This window comes from Pogona vitticeps, chromosome 1 (assembly GCF_051106095.1).
Source record: "Pogona vitticeps strain Pit_001003342236 chromosome 1, PviZW2.1, whole genome shotgun sequence".
Lineage (NCBI taxonomy): Eukaryota > Metazoa > Chordata > Lepidosauria > Squamata > Agamidae > Pogona > Pogona vitticeps.
The window spans coordinates 62029604-62042608 of record NC_135783.1 but is presented as its reverse complement, the minus strand read 5'-3'; the positions used below and the strand labels follow the sequence as shown (position 1 = coordinate 62042608).

General features: G+C 40.9%; 1 protein-coding gene across 7 annotated transcripts in view; it reads right to left on the bottom strand.

The window, feature by feature from the left end:
- Positions 1–5979: 5979 nt before the first annotated feature.
- Positions 5980–13005, bottom strand: part of TRIM67 (tripartite motif containing 67) — a 47531-nt gene continuing 40505 nt past the window's right edge. For 4 of the 7 annotated variants that reach the window (XM_078383163.1, XM_072993784.2, XM_072993777.2 and 1 more), the window contains exons 9-10: positions 9280–9442; positions 5980–7509 (exon numbers count right to left, since the gene is read on the bottom strand). In XM_078383163.1, coding sequence (XP_078239289.1) covers positions 7444–7509; positions 9280–9442 — 229 coding nt within the window. In that variant the 3' untranslated portion in view covers positions 5980–7443. The remainder of the gene's footprint in view (positions 7510–9279; positions 9443–13005) is intronic. The other 3 variants (XM_078383162.1, XM_072993792.2, XM_072993796.2) reach the window with 1 other exon arrangement.

Here is a 13005-nt window from a genome sequence, read left to right as displayed (position 1 = left end):
TTATGTGAACTCTAGAAGGGTTATTCCCCATTATACCTTATTTTTTTTTTCTTATTAGCTGCATGAAGTACACCATGCAGCACTTGTACCAAGGAGATGAACTAAGAGGAAGAATTATAATGGATGATTACCTGCACTGTACAGTGGCATGCATGATTTAAATCAAAATTTCACATTGTCTTCCAAGACTAAGCCTTCCTCTGCTTCCTCAGTGATAAAGATAACATAAGAATGTGGACTCGGCATTGAAGGTTTTTTTTAAAAAGCATTAAGAAAGCTTTCAGTTTTTATCTTTCATCTATTAGTCACTAAGGGCTCTATCTACATCTTAGCCTCAACTACAGTAGACCTATTGTTTCAATGTGAATTGTTGACTTATTAACCATTGATTGAATGGGTCTCCTCTTATTGGGATTAACCACTGGATTTTATCCTAAATACTGTACTTTGTTCAAGACTGTATTCATCTCTAAAAAGTGTGAGATGGAGAGGGCAGTAATTTAAGGGGCAGAATTCTGCACATAAAGCAAAAACATTTGAGCAGGTGGCAGAATTTCCCAGTTAGTATGCACGCTTGTGTTCTGTAGCCCATGCATGTACACAGAGGCAGCAGATGTACTGGAGCTGTGGACCAGAACACCATTAATGTAAGGCTACAGTATTTGTTTCCTCCATAGCAACCATTCCTCCATAGGTTCTGCTGAGCCAAGGGAGACAGGAAAGCAGAAAACCCAAAGAAGAGGTGGTGAGAACGGACCAGAGCTTTATTTATTTACCTATCAGAGTGTGTGTGTGTGTGTGAGAGAGAGAGAGAGAGAGAGAGAGAGATTCTCCATCCCTGAAATCCCACATGATTCTATATCCCTTGCGAGAACCCACCTGGGGACACAGGCTGCTGTGTTTGGCAGCTCCGGACATGGAGGCAAACAGAAAGGTATGGAGGTCAATCTGCTCGACTCTGGCGGCCTCTGGGCCCAGGATTATTCTGGTCAGCCTTCTCTTACACGGAGATAACACTGTCTGTGGTTTTTTGATGAAGAAAAAGTGGGCAACCATAGGACAAAGACCAGATATAGAAGAGAAACAATAAAAGTAAAACTGCTAAAAACAATTTGGCGACTAATCTCCCGTCGCAGCAGGTTTCTCTCATTTTCCCCATAATATTTTAAGGGTGTCTTTCTGCCAGCCTAATTGCATGCAGGTAAAATACTCCATAACTTCAGGCTTCTTTTTAAAAAAAGACTTCTAAGACCTGAAACAAGGTAAGGAGACAGGCTGTGTTCAAATGGCTAATCTGGAGACACAGATTTGTTACTTTCGGGGAATCTCATTATGGACTAGAGAACTGGGGACTTAGAGACATATGAAGGACATATGCCGTCCACGGATCCTGCCTTGAACTGTGTCAAGTTCAAGAGGCTCCATAACATTAACAACAACAAAAAACCACAAAAAACTATATACATACACACGGAGCCATTAGATAATATTATTATTTTTAACCATAAGAATAACATATGCTAGAGAGTTTGTTTTCCCTGTTTCCTTACTTGTTTTTTAATTGGTTACATAAATCTTGATACCCTTTGTTGTTCATTTTTAGAAGCCCCTCATAATCTGAAGCCCTAACTTAAAATATACAGTGGACCCTCGACTTACAGACGGCTCGACTTACAGACTTTTCGAGTTACAGACTTCTCTGGCTGCAAAATTTAGATTCGACGTGCAGCCATAGAATCGACTTACAGGCCAGAAAAAAACCAAGATGGAATAAAAATAGAATAAAAACCACTGGTTATGGGATTAATCGGTTTTCAGTGCATTGTAGGTCAATGGAGATTCGACCTACAGACTTTTCGACTTGCAGCCACCATTCCAATACGGATTAATTCCTTAAGTAGAGGGTCCACTGTATCTTACTTAGCTTGTATTTAAACTCAGCACATTAAATGGAAGATAATTTTTGTTAACACAAGGGTATAGTTCTAAGGCATCTTTCTAGAGCTGTTTCCTACACCTGTGATGACCACACAAATCAAAGAATGGTCACTCTGTATTCAGTTTGTATGAGGACCTCAGTGGTGAAATGGCTTCTATGGTGAAAGAGCCCTTTCTCTTTATGATGAAAGAAGCAAAGGTTTTATTCATTTTATCTCTCTCTTAGAATTAGAATACAAGGAAAACCTAACACAGCATGGACAATTTGTATTCTCACAACAATGAAAAATTTCCTGTTTACCCTACCTATTCTCCTGTTGACTGCATGTAGTTAATTTTGTCTTATCAACCTACACTAATATCTCTCTCATTTATTATCTCTAAGAAAAGTCTAGTACAAGTGCCCCATAAATACAAAGTAACACAGCAGTGTATAGACAGAAAATACTATTTTGGGGTGGGGGTGGGGACTTTTGAACTAGTAATAAAAGTTATTTCAAATTCTTTGAAGACTGAATTGAAAGAACACAAATTGCTAGGACTCATTTGGAGTGAAGACAGAAGTAATGGTTTGAAACAATGCGGTTTTAGCCATAGTAAGAAATGGCAAGTGCTTTTTGTGATCCACCTTGTATACAATTCATATATAGCTTAGATATGGCACTCATATCCACTAATGATTCCCAAACATTTTGTTAAGCAGGACAAACATTAATAGGATTACTGTGTGCCTCAGGCCTACCTCCTGTTGACTTTGGCTCTCAACCAGAAATTGAAAGCTCTACATGTCTTTGAATCTCATTATTTCCAATAGTCATTTCCCCACCTTCTGTGACTCTCACCCATAAACCTCTTGTACCCGATAGCAGTTGAATGGCTTTCCAGTTGTTTGGGAACCATTGTTGGGATGTGCAAGTTTGTTAAGAACAATTTGCTAAGTCAATATTATAGTTACATGTTCTATGTTCATAGAAGGCATGTTCACAGTGAGCAGGATCCAGAACATGCTAAGTGAGGTAGGCTTGAAGCAAACCCAGCTACATTTTCTTAAAATTGTGGATAAAAATATGACAACTTTTCAAATATGAAAATTAAGAAATAGAACAGCATTCTTTGCTAGTTTCATAATATCACAGTTCTAGAAATATTTTAAAATTAAAATACTGTATGAAAGTTGCTACATCTTAAAAGAAAGCACCATTGTTTGCAAGTATATGAGGAGAAATTATTATTTTTCACTGGGTTGGATCCAAAATTTCCTTTCCTCTAGCGAAAGTCATTTTCTGTAAGAAGTTCCTGGAAGAAGTTTTATCTGTGGAAGCAATCTTTCAATAAAAGATAGCTGCTTTTTCCAGAGGAAAGATATATTTCTGTCAAACCTAGGCTTAATCTTTCTTTGCTAGCCACAGCTTTTAAAAAAGCTCCACAATGTGCTTCTTTTGTAATTGGAGAGCACAAGGGCTGGAAGATAAGGTAGTTACAGGTATTGCACGGAGATTTCTCCACCTGTATTGTTCCAATATTCCCCCAACTGTGTTTTAATCCTTTGCCAATAACATTATCTGGTATACACTGAAAGTATATTGAGTTCCATGCAAAGTTCCACATCAAATGTCATGTGTTAAGAGATGGGTAGATTTAAACCAGTGCATATGAACATGTTTTATGCATCAGTTGGGCAAAGCCCAGCCAACCCAACCTGATGGTGGTGTTAACATAGCAACCACAAATTTCTAGTTACAGCATTTTCAGCTTTTCTCTGAAAATGTATCCCTCTCAAAATGGACGCACACAGTTGCACTTCACCAGCAATTTCAACCCAGCAGAATATTCACCTGTCATCACATATATATTCAGACCAGCGATAATGAGTTCTGAGTTCTGACTGAGCACAGGATGCCTACTCTCTGGCTTGAACTTCATTGGTTCTAGGAGTCCTAGTTTTAGGGTGGCCACGTGAGACAGAATCTAGGGCTCCTGTATCTGTAATGGTTGTGTAGAAGAGCTGATGCACTGTTGTCATGCAAGCTACACCTGCTGAAATGTCCTCCTCCATGCAACTCTTGTCCTCCATTTCATGTGGTTACCCCATTTACAAGGTTGTGGAGGATTTGGGTGTCCTTGCCTCCACCTGCAGTCTGAAATGATGCACCTCAAATACCAGCACATCACACAGGACTCCAGCTTCTTTGTTATCTTTCTGTGGAGGGACAGTATGTATATATGAAGGTATGTGGGCATGCATGCACATGCAAAGAATGAGTAGGAAAACAATACTATGAAAAGACAGAAATGAAATTGGAAAAGTATTTGATAATGCAAGGTATTCTCTTAATCTACGAAAGCATTTTCTAAACTCCAGCTTATTGGCATGCTAAAACTTAAGCACAGTGTTCCTTTGGTTACTTAAAGCAGGGCACAAACCTCACAGACTTCTTCATTAAGTAATTTATTTGGCTATCATAGTTTGCCTAGTACATAGTTTCTTCCTTGAGGAGCAAAAGAAAGGCATGGCTGTTACTGATGATGACTTCCATCCCCTTACAGCTTGGACTGTTTATTTGAAAATGGTAAGTTCTGGACAATCCAGCCCAGCATCATAGGCACTGTAGCTGAACACTTCTCCCTCTCCCTTCGCTTTGTGCACCGGCTTTGCTACTCAGTTCCTAGCTTATCATGTTGACTAGTTAAATGAAACTGAGCCAGATGCTGAAACCCAGTAATAAATAGACTAAGTCCACTGTAACTGAGTTACAGAGGAGTTGACTCCCTAAATCCCCACTGACTCATTAGGCCTGCTCTAGTTATGAGTTACTACTGTATATACTGTACTGTATATATGATAGGGCTGCCATGCCAGCAACATTCCTTTCCCTGAGATTTCAGGGACAGAACTAAGACTTAGTGGTGTGTCCTGAAGCTTCAGGTGGCAGATCTTTCAGAGCAGTTGCAAAATGATATGCATGTGTGACAATGTAAAGACATAATGATGAATGTAAAGAAAAGTGAAATGCTGCTATAAAGGGTCTGCCTTCCCGTTTCTGTGGGGAGAGACTTCCAGGTTGAAGGCTAGATCACATAGTGAAAAGGAAATGTATTGCTAAAAAGGAAAGTAATATTGTTTTCTATGTTAAATGTGGTGGAAGGATCTACTTGTAGATATCTGGGTGATTTGCAATATATCAGAATGAACTCTCAAGCCATGCCATGTGAACAGTCTCCTGCCTGAGAATTCAGGACCAAAGACTGACAACCTTAGATATCATAGATGGACCAAGAACTGAGCATGGAAATCAGCAGGAGGGGAGAGTGGATCAGAGTGCTCACCCAATGTGGATTCTTGGCTACAGAAACCACTGTTTACTGTAAACCTTAGTTTATAAATCTGTGATGGTTTGGACCACACCTGAGGAATAAACTAAACATGACATAAAATACATCTCTGCAGTTTGGCCCTAAGGTCCCAACTGTTACTCATCAGTATGTCAGTGTTATTCACTGTTCATACTGTTTAAAGATCCACCCAGCTGATAGCAACAAACTAACTTTGAAGGATTTTACTGCAGTCCTGCAAGATACATACATAACTTCAACTCTCTCAATACTACAGCTGATTACAGTGCTAAAGCATAGGGGACTAAATCCAGTTGCTAGTCCCAATTAGAGCTGACCATAGGACATATATAGGTGCTGCCTCAATGGGCTGTTTTCATTCAGTGGGTCTACTCTAGCTGGGATGTGCAGATGGATTGCCTGAAAATGTTTTACTTCTCAGGGTGTGTTCTAATACATTGTTCCCCCCCCCTTAGTTACACATTCTTGAAAACATTGTTCAGGTTGGCAGGAAATCCAGGCTAGAGCCAGTGCTTAGTGCTCTAGCTCCATGTTTACTTACTGAAAAAGGGATTACTCATTAAGGATGTATTTGCAACATCCAGCAGTTTTCTTCTTCTGTTGCCTTTTTTTTTTTTTGCATATATGCAATTTGCACCCATAGAGAAAAGGTGCTCATTGTGAGTGAGAAAGTTCATCACAGTCCAGTTTGTCAGGCTGCAAAAAGAAGATGGAGACAGGGCTACTACAATATAATGACAAGAAGGCTAAAAGAAGGGGGCACAGGACCATCCCAAGATGTTAAAGATCTGTTATTATCAAGCAAGTATGAACTGTATGTGTCAACTGCCCCATATCCCAAAATTCACATTTAATTGAGCAGATATTTAGTTTCTTTTACTAAAGCCTGCATATTATTTGGTTGAAATATGGTGTACCGATCATTACATTAATGTAAAGCCCCAAATCACAGGCACATGGTGGCGCTGTGGGTTAAACCGCAGAAGCCTCTGTGCTGCAAGTTTAGAAGACCAGCAGTCGTAAGATTGAATCCACATGACGGAGTGAGCTCCCATCGCTTTGTCCCAGCTCCTGCCAACCTAGCAGTTCAAAAGCATGTAAAAATGCAAGTAGATAAATAGGGACCACCTTGGTGGGAAGGTAACGGCATTCAATGTCTAGTTGCGCTGACCATGTGACCATGGAAACTGTCTTCGGACAAATGCTAGCTCTATGGCTTGGAAATGGGGATGAGCACCGTGCCCTAGAGTCGGACACGACTGGGCTAAATGTCAGGGGAACCTTTACCTTTACTTTACAAATCATTAAGTGAAAACAGCAATGTATGACCTTCAGCCAGATGTGACATGCAGATGTACCACTGTGGATATTTAGGATTAAATACTGTACTCCATTGGAATGACTCTGAGATGTGCGGTTTGAGGACTACAGCATATATTGCTTTAAACATTTCATCCTTGCTCACAGTGGAATACGTGAGAATAACAGGATTATGCTACTGACTTCAATAGGATAACAATCCATGCTACTATTGTTCCATCATGCCCAAATGTTTGGGCTGAGAGGGAGCCAAACAATGCCTTAATCAAAACATCTGCACTGGGAGAGAGTGCTTATAACATCCACATTTCCCAAAACAAATCTGCCCATATAATATGTGGCTCACAATCATCCACATTGGTGCATTGCCAGTCAGAGATCAGGATGGAGCAATAGTATCCAGAATGAATTTAATCCAGAGGAGGCTAAAGGGGATTCACAATTGTTACAATCAGTAGAGATTAATATGATTAACCTTCTCTAGTATGTGCAATTTAGTTTGAAATGTAATGATGAAGTATATGAAAAGGAAAATGTGATTTTAAAAATCTTTTTAAAAATCGGATCTATGATTGTCTTTAGATGGACAGACCAATCAGTTTTCACACAATGATATAGTAAAAATGCACAGGAGGTTTTGTGACATAAGCAGCTTGAAGGAATGCAAATATGTAAAAGGCATGTAGATTTGGAAATGACAACCAGTGAATTACCCGAATCAAATACCCAATGTTAATTTTGATCTAAACTATGAATGTTTTTTTAAATTGACTCAGGCCAAAAGTTATATAGAAAGATTACAAAATCCAGCTCAGATTTCAGTAGCGGAGCTTAATTGCTCGGCAGCTTTGGTGGTCTTATAGTCTGAGGTATCTCAAGTCCTGTGTGCAGAGTCACCTGCAAGAGGGGAAGAAGCAACGAGAATTCAGAACTAAAAATAAAATGCAAAGGAGGAAATCTACATAAGTTTTACAACACTAGGAAATGATTAATTGAAAGGCTTTGTCATTAACTTAGAGCAGGGCAAATGTTAGTTACATTCCCAGCAAGGAAAAGGTTCTTAATGACAGTGGCCATGACTGACACCGTAATGATCTGGAGGAAAGCCTGAGCAAAATATTCAGCATATTTCAGTATACTCAATATGAAGTTGCCCTAGAACATTCTGTCCACAAAGCAGATAAACTATGCAAAACATTTTGTGTATTCTGGATAGTTTCACAGGCAGCACTGAGCAACTTTGACAGGACTGGAAGCAAATTTACCTGCCCCAGATTCTACAGCAGGCTATAACCTTCTGTTCCCGGTTTGTGACCTCAATACTGTATTGAGCAGTGTGTCAGTTACCAGAATTGGGGGTGGGGGTGAGAAAACTGTTGTTGTTGTTTTAATTTGAAAAAAGAAGTACTGGGATCACACACATTAGAAGAATTGCACAACTGGAGGTTGCAATTCCCCTCTAAAGCCATGAACAGCATGTTCTTTTTTCTGTTGCGGGAAGACTGGATGGGTGGCATAAAAATGACCTAAATAATGGTTGTTGTGGGTTTTTTGGGCTCTTTGGCCATGTTCTGAAGGTTGTTCTTCCTAACGTTTCGCCAATCTCTGTGGCTGGCATCTTCAGAGGACAGCACTCTGTGCTCTGGTGCACAGAGCACAGACTGCTGTCCTCTGAGGATGCTGCCCACAGAGACTGGTGAAACGTTGGGAAGAACAACCCTCAGAACATGGCCAAAGAGCCCAAAAAACCCACAACAACCATTAGGTCCCGGCCGTGAAAGCCTTCGCGGACCTAAATATTCCTCAATCAACTGGAGAGTGGTGTGCATGGGGGAGGAGGGATCGTTGTATTTTGAGATATCAGAGAGATAGGAGAAACCTTCACTCCCACCTACCAGCAATTTTTCAAAGTCAGGAAAGGGAGGGTTAAAAGTTCATCTCCATGCAGGTTGAATTACATGTGGCTGGGCCAGTGAGGAGACTGCCATCCACATGTCTGTTTGCACACATACACGTGCATCTCCAGCTCTACCCCCCACACTCAAAGGCTGTGTACTCATCTACGCCAAGTGATTGTATAAAGCCCTTTCTGTTCCCCTCTGCAGTTCTTTGAGTCAAAGGAGAAGATTTACACAAGATACATGAAAGGCAGCAGATACAACGTTAGCTACCTGTTTTGTGCAACAAAAATGATTTTTTCCCTTCCAGTAACAACTATAACAAAAGCAACAGCAACAACAAATAGTAATGGTGTGCCTTCAAGTCAATTCCGAGTTACATCAACCCTTCCCAGAGTTTTCTAGATATAAAATACTTAGAAGTGGTTTCCCATTCCCTTCTTCAGGCTGGCATTTCTCTTACAAGACTTAATGTGGAACTGAAGTCCAACTGCCAGCTTCTTTCTCACAGATGGCTAGTTATACTAGTTGTACAAGCCAATGGCAATGTAGTGGCCACCACATCTACCACCAAAATAATACTTAAGCTTTATCTGAGTACTCTAGTGTTCTGGAGATCAGTTAGACTAAAGCAATAAAGGGAATGTACAATAGTTGTCTGTTATTCCTTAACTATAATTCACTTTATGCACTCACAGAACTTATGTAGATTGTTTTTACCATTGGCCTGCATAGAAGTTTCCCGAGACCCAAGGGAAAATGGTTTTACCTGCACATTTCGATTGAGGCTTAATGCAGGCATGAAGACACCCTCCACATTTTCAAATGCTGGAGGTCCCTGCTGTTGGCCATTTATGTAAAAGGTCAGCGTGTGCTTGTTGAGGTCCAGAAGAACACCTACAGTTGCACCTTTACAAACACCTCCTTCTGTCCTGTGAAACAAAGAGGCAATAATACCTGTGTTAATTAGACTGAGCCATGCAGCACTGTATTTCTTGTAGCCCAGGATAAGATAACCATGACCTTTGGTTATCACTGAGCTTGACACAGATAATGGCTTACATCATATATGCAACACATATCCTAAACTGAATTTAAAGTTTCAAAAATGTCTGGATTTTTATTTTAGCAATGTTCAGTATGGTCTGAGGTAATAGCATCTAGTTTTACAGGTGGTAAAACTGGTAGATATTCAGATTCAATACCCACATTTTAGTGTAATGCTAAAATTGCAGAATTCCTAATTACACTTGGTAAATGGTACATGCTTCAACATTCAGTATGATTTGCATCACGTCAGTAAATGTATTATGTACAGAAGAAAATTCTATAATCTCTAGAATCCTTCAGCTGGAGGATGACTCAGACATTCAGGTAAGGAACAGAACAACACCAGCTCTGAATCACACATGTCAGGCAAGTTATTTGTGACCGACCAGTCATGGTTAACAAAGCCCAAATCCCCCTTCACTTTTGCAAAGCATTCACAGTATTAGAAATTTGAACACAAGAAGGAATATTTATTTGTATAATAAACAGGAAGTGAATTACCTCTATTTTACTACCCTTGACACCTTGATGTCTCATTTTTGAGGCTAAACAGGCTTGGGCCTGGAAAGTACTTGGATGGGGGACTAACAGAATACCACTGGCTTAAGGAAAGCAAGGTGAGGAAAGATTCCTACAGGATACCATAGAGAGCCAGTGCCAGTCAGGATGGACAGTACTGAGTAAAATGGACCAATGGTCAGTTAAGATTATACAGCTGCTTCCTATGTAATTCTTCCCTCAGCTAATTTCCCCCTAAAATTTCTCTTATTTGCTTGAAACCCTTCTATTTCAGTCAGCAGTCTTGCAGGGAGGATCTGTGTCACTGGGCTCTGTGAGGCTCAGCTTACAGGTTATTTGCTATGGGCGTGGCTCTTATCAGCTTCTTGGGGCAAGTCAAGTTTCCCAGAGCGGCAGGCATAGCACAACAGAATACAATGATACAAACATGCCTGTAAGTTGCTTCGACAAGCAGCAGATGAAGAAGGCTGAAATATATTGGCTGCATTTACACTAGCTAGCTCTGCTTCCATTCCCACAGAGGCCATAGTTTGTGTGATACCATGGAAGTGACTGCGGCATAACAGCATCCTGATGGCTAAATTTGTCAGAATGTAAAGAGAGACAGCAACCTCTTCCAGACACTGGCAAGGGGATATCTTGCCCTGGAAGACTTCTTTGGGAACTAGGTCCTAAGGAGACAGAAAAAACCTTGAGCCCTCTGCTTGAGCCATTAAGTCAGGGGATTTGTCCTCCAAGGATACAGTGTCTGGGTCCTGATGTTGTTGGAACTCTCTCCAGCGTTCCAGACCTATGTTTACCTCACAAACATGCGTTCAGGTAGGGTAACAACAGCCTGGGATAAAACTTAACAGTGAAAGCAAACAGGCAAGGAAGGAATAAGGGTCATATACTCTCTCCTCCTTCTTACTGCCATGACTGCTTTGTCAAGTAGAGGAAGCCATCAGGGCTTAGTTATCCATGCCTGCAACGGAACTTTTAGTTTGTTCCTCAGATATTGTTCAAAAGGATCACATCAAAGTTAGCTGTATGCATTCCTTTCTGGTCTGAGCACTGCAGGTTAACATAGGTTATGCTGTAAGGTTTTGTTTGTTTTAGGAAGCTGTTTCCCCACTCATATCTAAGGTAGTTTGGTCCCTCTGAGATTGTGCTTATGTGTGTTCAGTATCTGCATCCTCCTCATTTATTTGTGCTGGCATGCCTTCTTTCTTAGCTTTGTTTTTCTTTGCAGATTGTTGAATTTATTTCTTTTGAAAAGACTTTGTTGATCTTGGCCAATTCATGCATTATGTAACAGCCATGTTGGTGGTGAACAATGGGTGCTATAAGGTGGTACAGTTTTAAATTTAGAAGTAAAAGTGCTTATCGTGAGAGTTGCCATAGGCAACCACCCTAATAAAGGAGAGTGCAAACATGCACGGCTGTTCATGTCAACATATGAGAAGCAAATCTTGCACAAGGTTAATGGCTCTTAATTGCTAATTCAAGACCAACCAGCCTCAAATGCTTTGCTTTAAAACAGGATTGCAAAAATATCCTATTCCTGGGAATTGCAGCTAAATTCAAAGGAAATAGGGAAGACTTGTGGGAGGTTAGCAGATGTCATACTCTTTGTTTGTTTGTTTGTTTGTTCAGTCGTTTAGTCGTGTCCGACTCTTCGTGACCACATGGACCAGAGCACGCCAGGCCCTCCTATCCTCCACCGCCTCCCGGAGTTGTGTCAAATTCATGTTGGTTTCTTCGATGACACTGTCCAACCATCTCATCCTCGGTCGTCCCCTTCTCCTCTTGCCTTCACACTTTCCCAACATCAAAGTCTTTTCCAAGGAGTCTTCTCTTCTCATGAGATGGCCAAAGTACTGGAGCCTCAGCTTCAGGATCTGTCCTTCCAATGAGCATTCGGGGTTGATTTCCTTCAGAATTGATAGGTTTGTTCTCTTTGCAGTCCAGGGAACTCTCAAGAGTCTCTTCCAGCACCACAATTCAAAGGCATCAATTCTTCGGCGGTCAGCTTTCTTTATGGTCCAGCTCTCACTTCCATACAACACTACAGGAAAAACCATAGCTTTGACTATTCGGACTTTTGTTGGCAAGGTGATGTCTCTGCTTTTTAAGATGCTGTCAAGGTTTGTCATTGCTTTCCTCCCAAGAAGCAGGCGTCTTTTAATTTCGGGGCTGCTGTCTCCATCTGCAGTGATCATGGAGCCCAAGAAAGTAAAATCTGTCACTGCCTCCATATCTTCCCCTTCTATTTCCCAGGAGGTGATGGGACCAGTGGCCATGATCTTAGTTTTTTTGATGTTGAGCTTCAGACCGTTTTTTGCACTCTCGTCTTTCACCCTCATTACAAGGTTCTTTAGTTCCTCCTCACTTTCCGCCATCAGAATGGTATCATCTGCATATCGAAGGTTGTTGATATTTCTTCCTGCAATCTTAATTCCAGCTTGGGATTCCTCCAGTCCAGCCTTCCGCATTATGTATTCTGCATATAAGTTAAATAAGCAGGGTGACAGTATACAGCCTTGTCGTAATCCTTTCCCAATTTTGAACCAATCCGTTGTTCCATATCCAGTTCTAACTGTTGCTTCCTGTCCCACATATAGGTTTCTCAGGAGATGGATACGGTGGTCAGGCACGCCCATTTCTTTTAGGACTTGCCATAGTTTGCTGTGGTCCACACAGTCAAAGGCTTTTGCATAGTCAATGAAGCAGAAGTAGATGTTTTTCTGGAACTCTCTGGCTTTCTCCATAATCCAGTGCATGTTGGCAATTTGGTCTCGAGTTCCTCTGCCCCTTCGGAATCCCGCTTGTACTTCTGGGAGTTCTCGGTCCACATACTGCTGAAGCCTACCTTGTATGATTTTGAGCATAACCTTGCTGGCGTGTGAGATGAGTGCAATTGTCCGGTAGTTGGAGCAATCTTTGG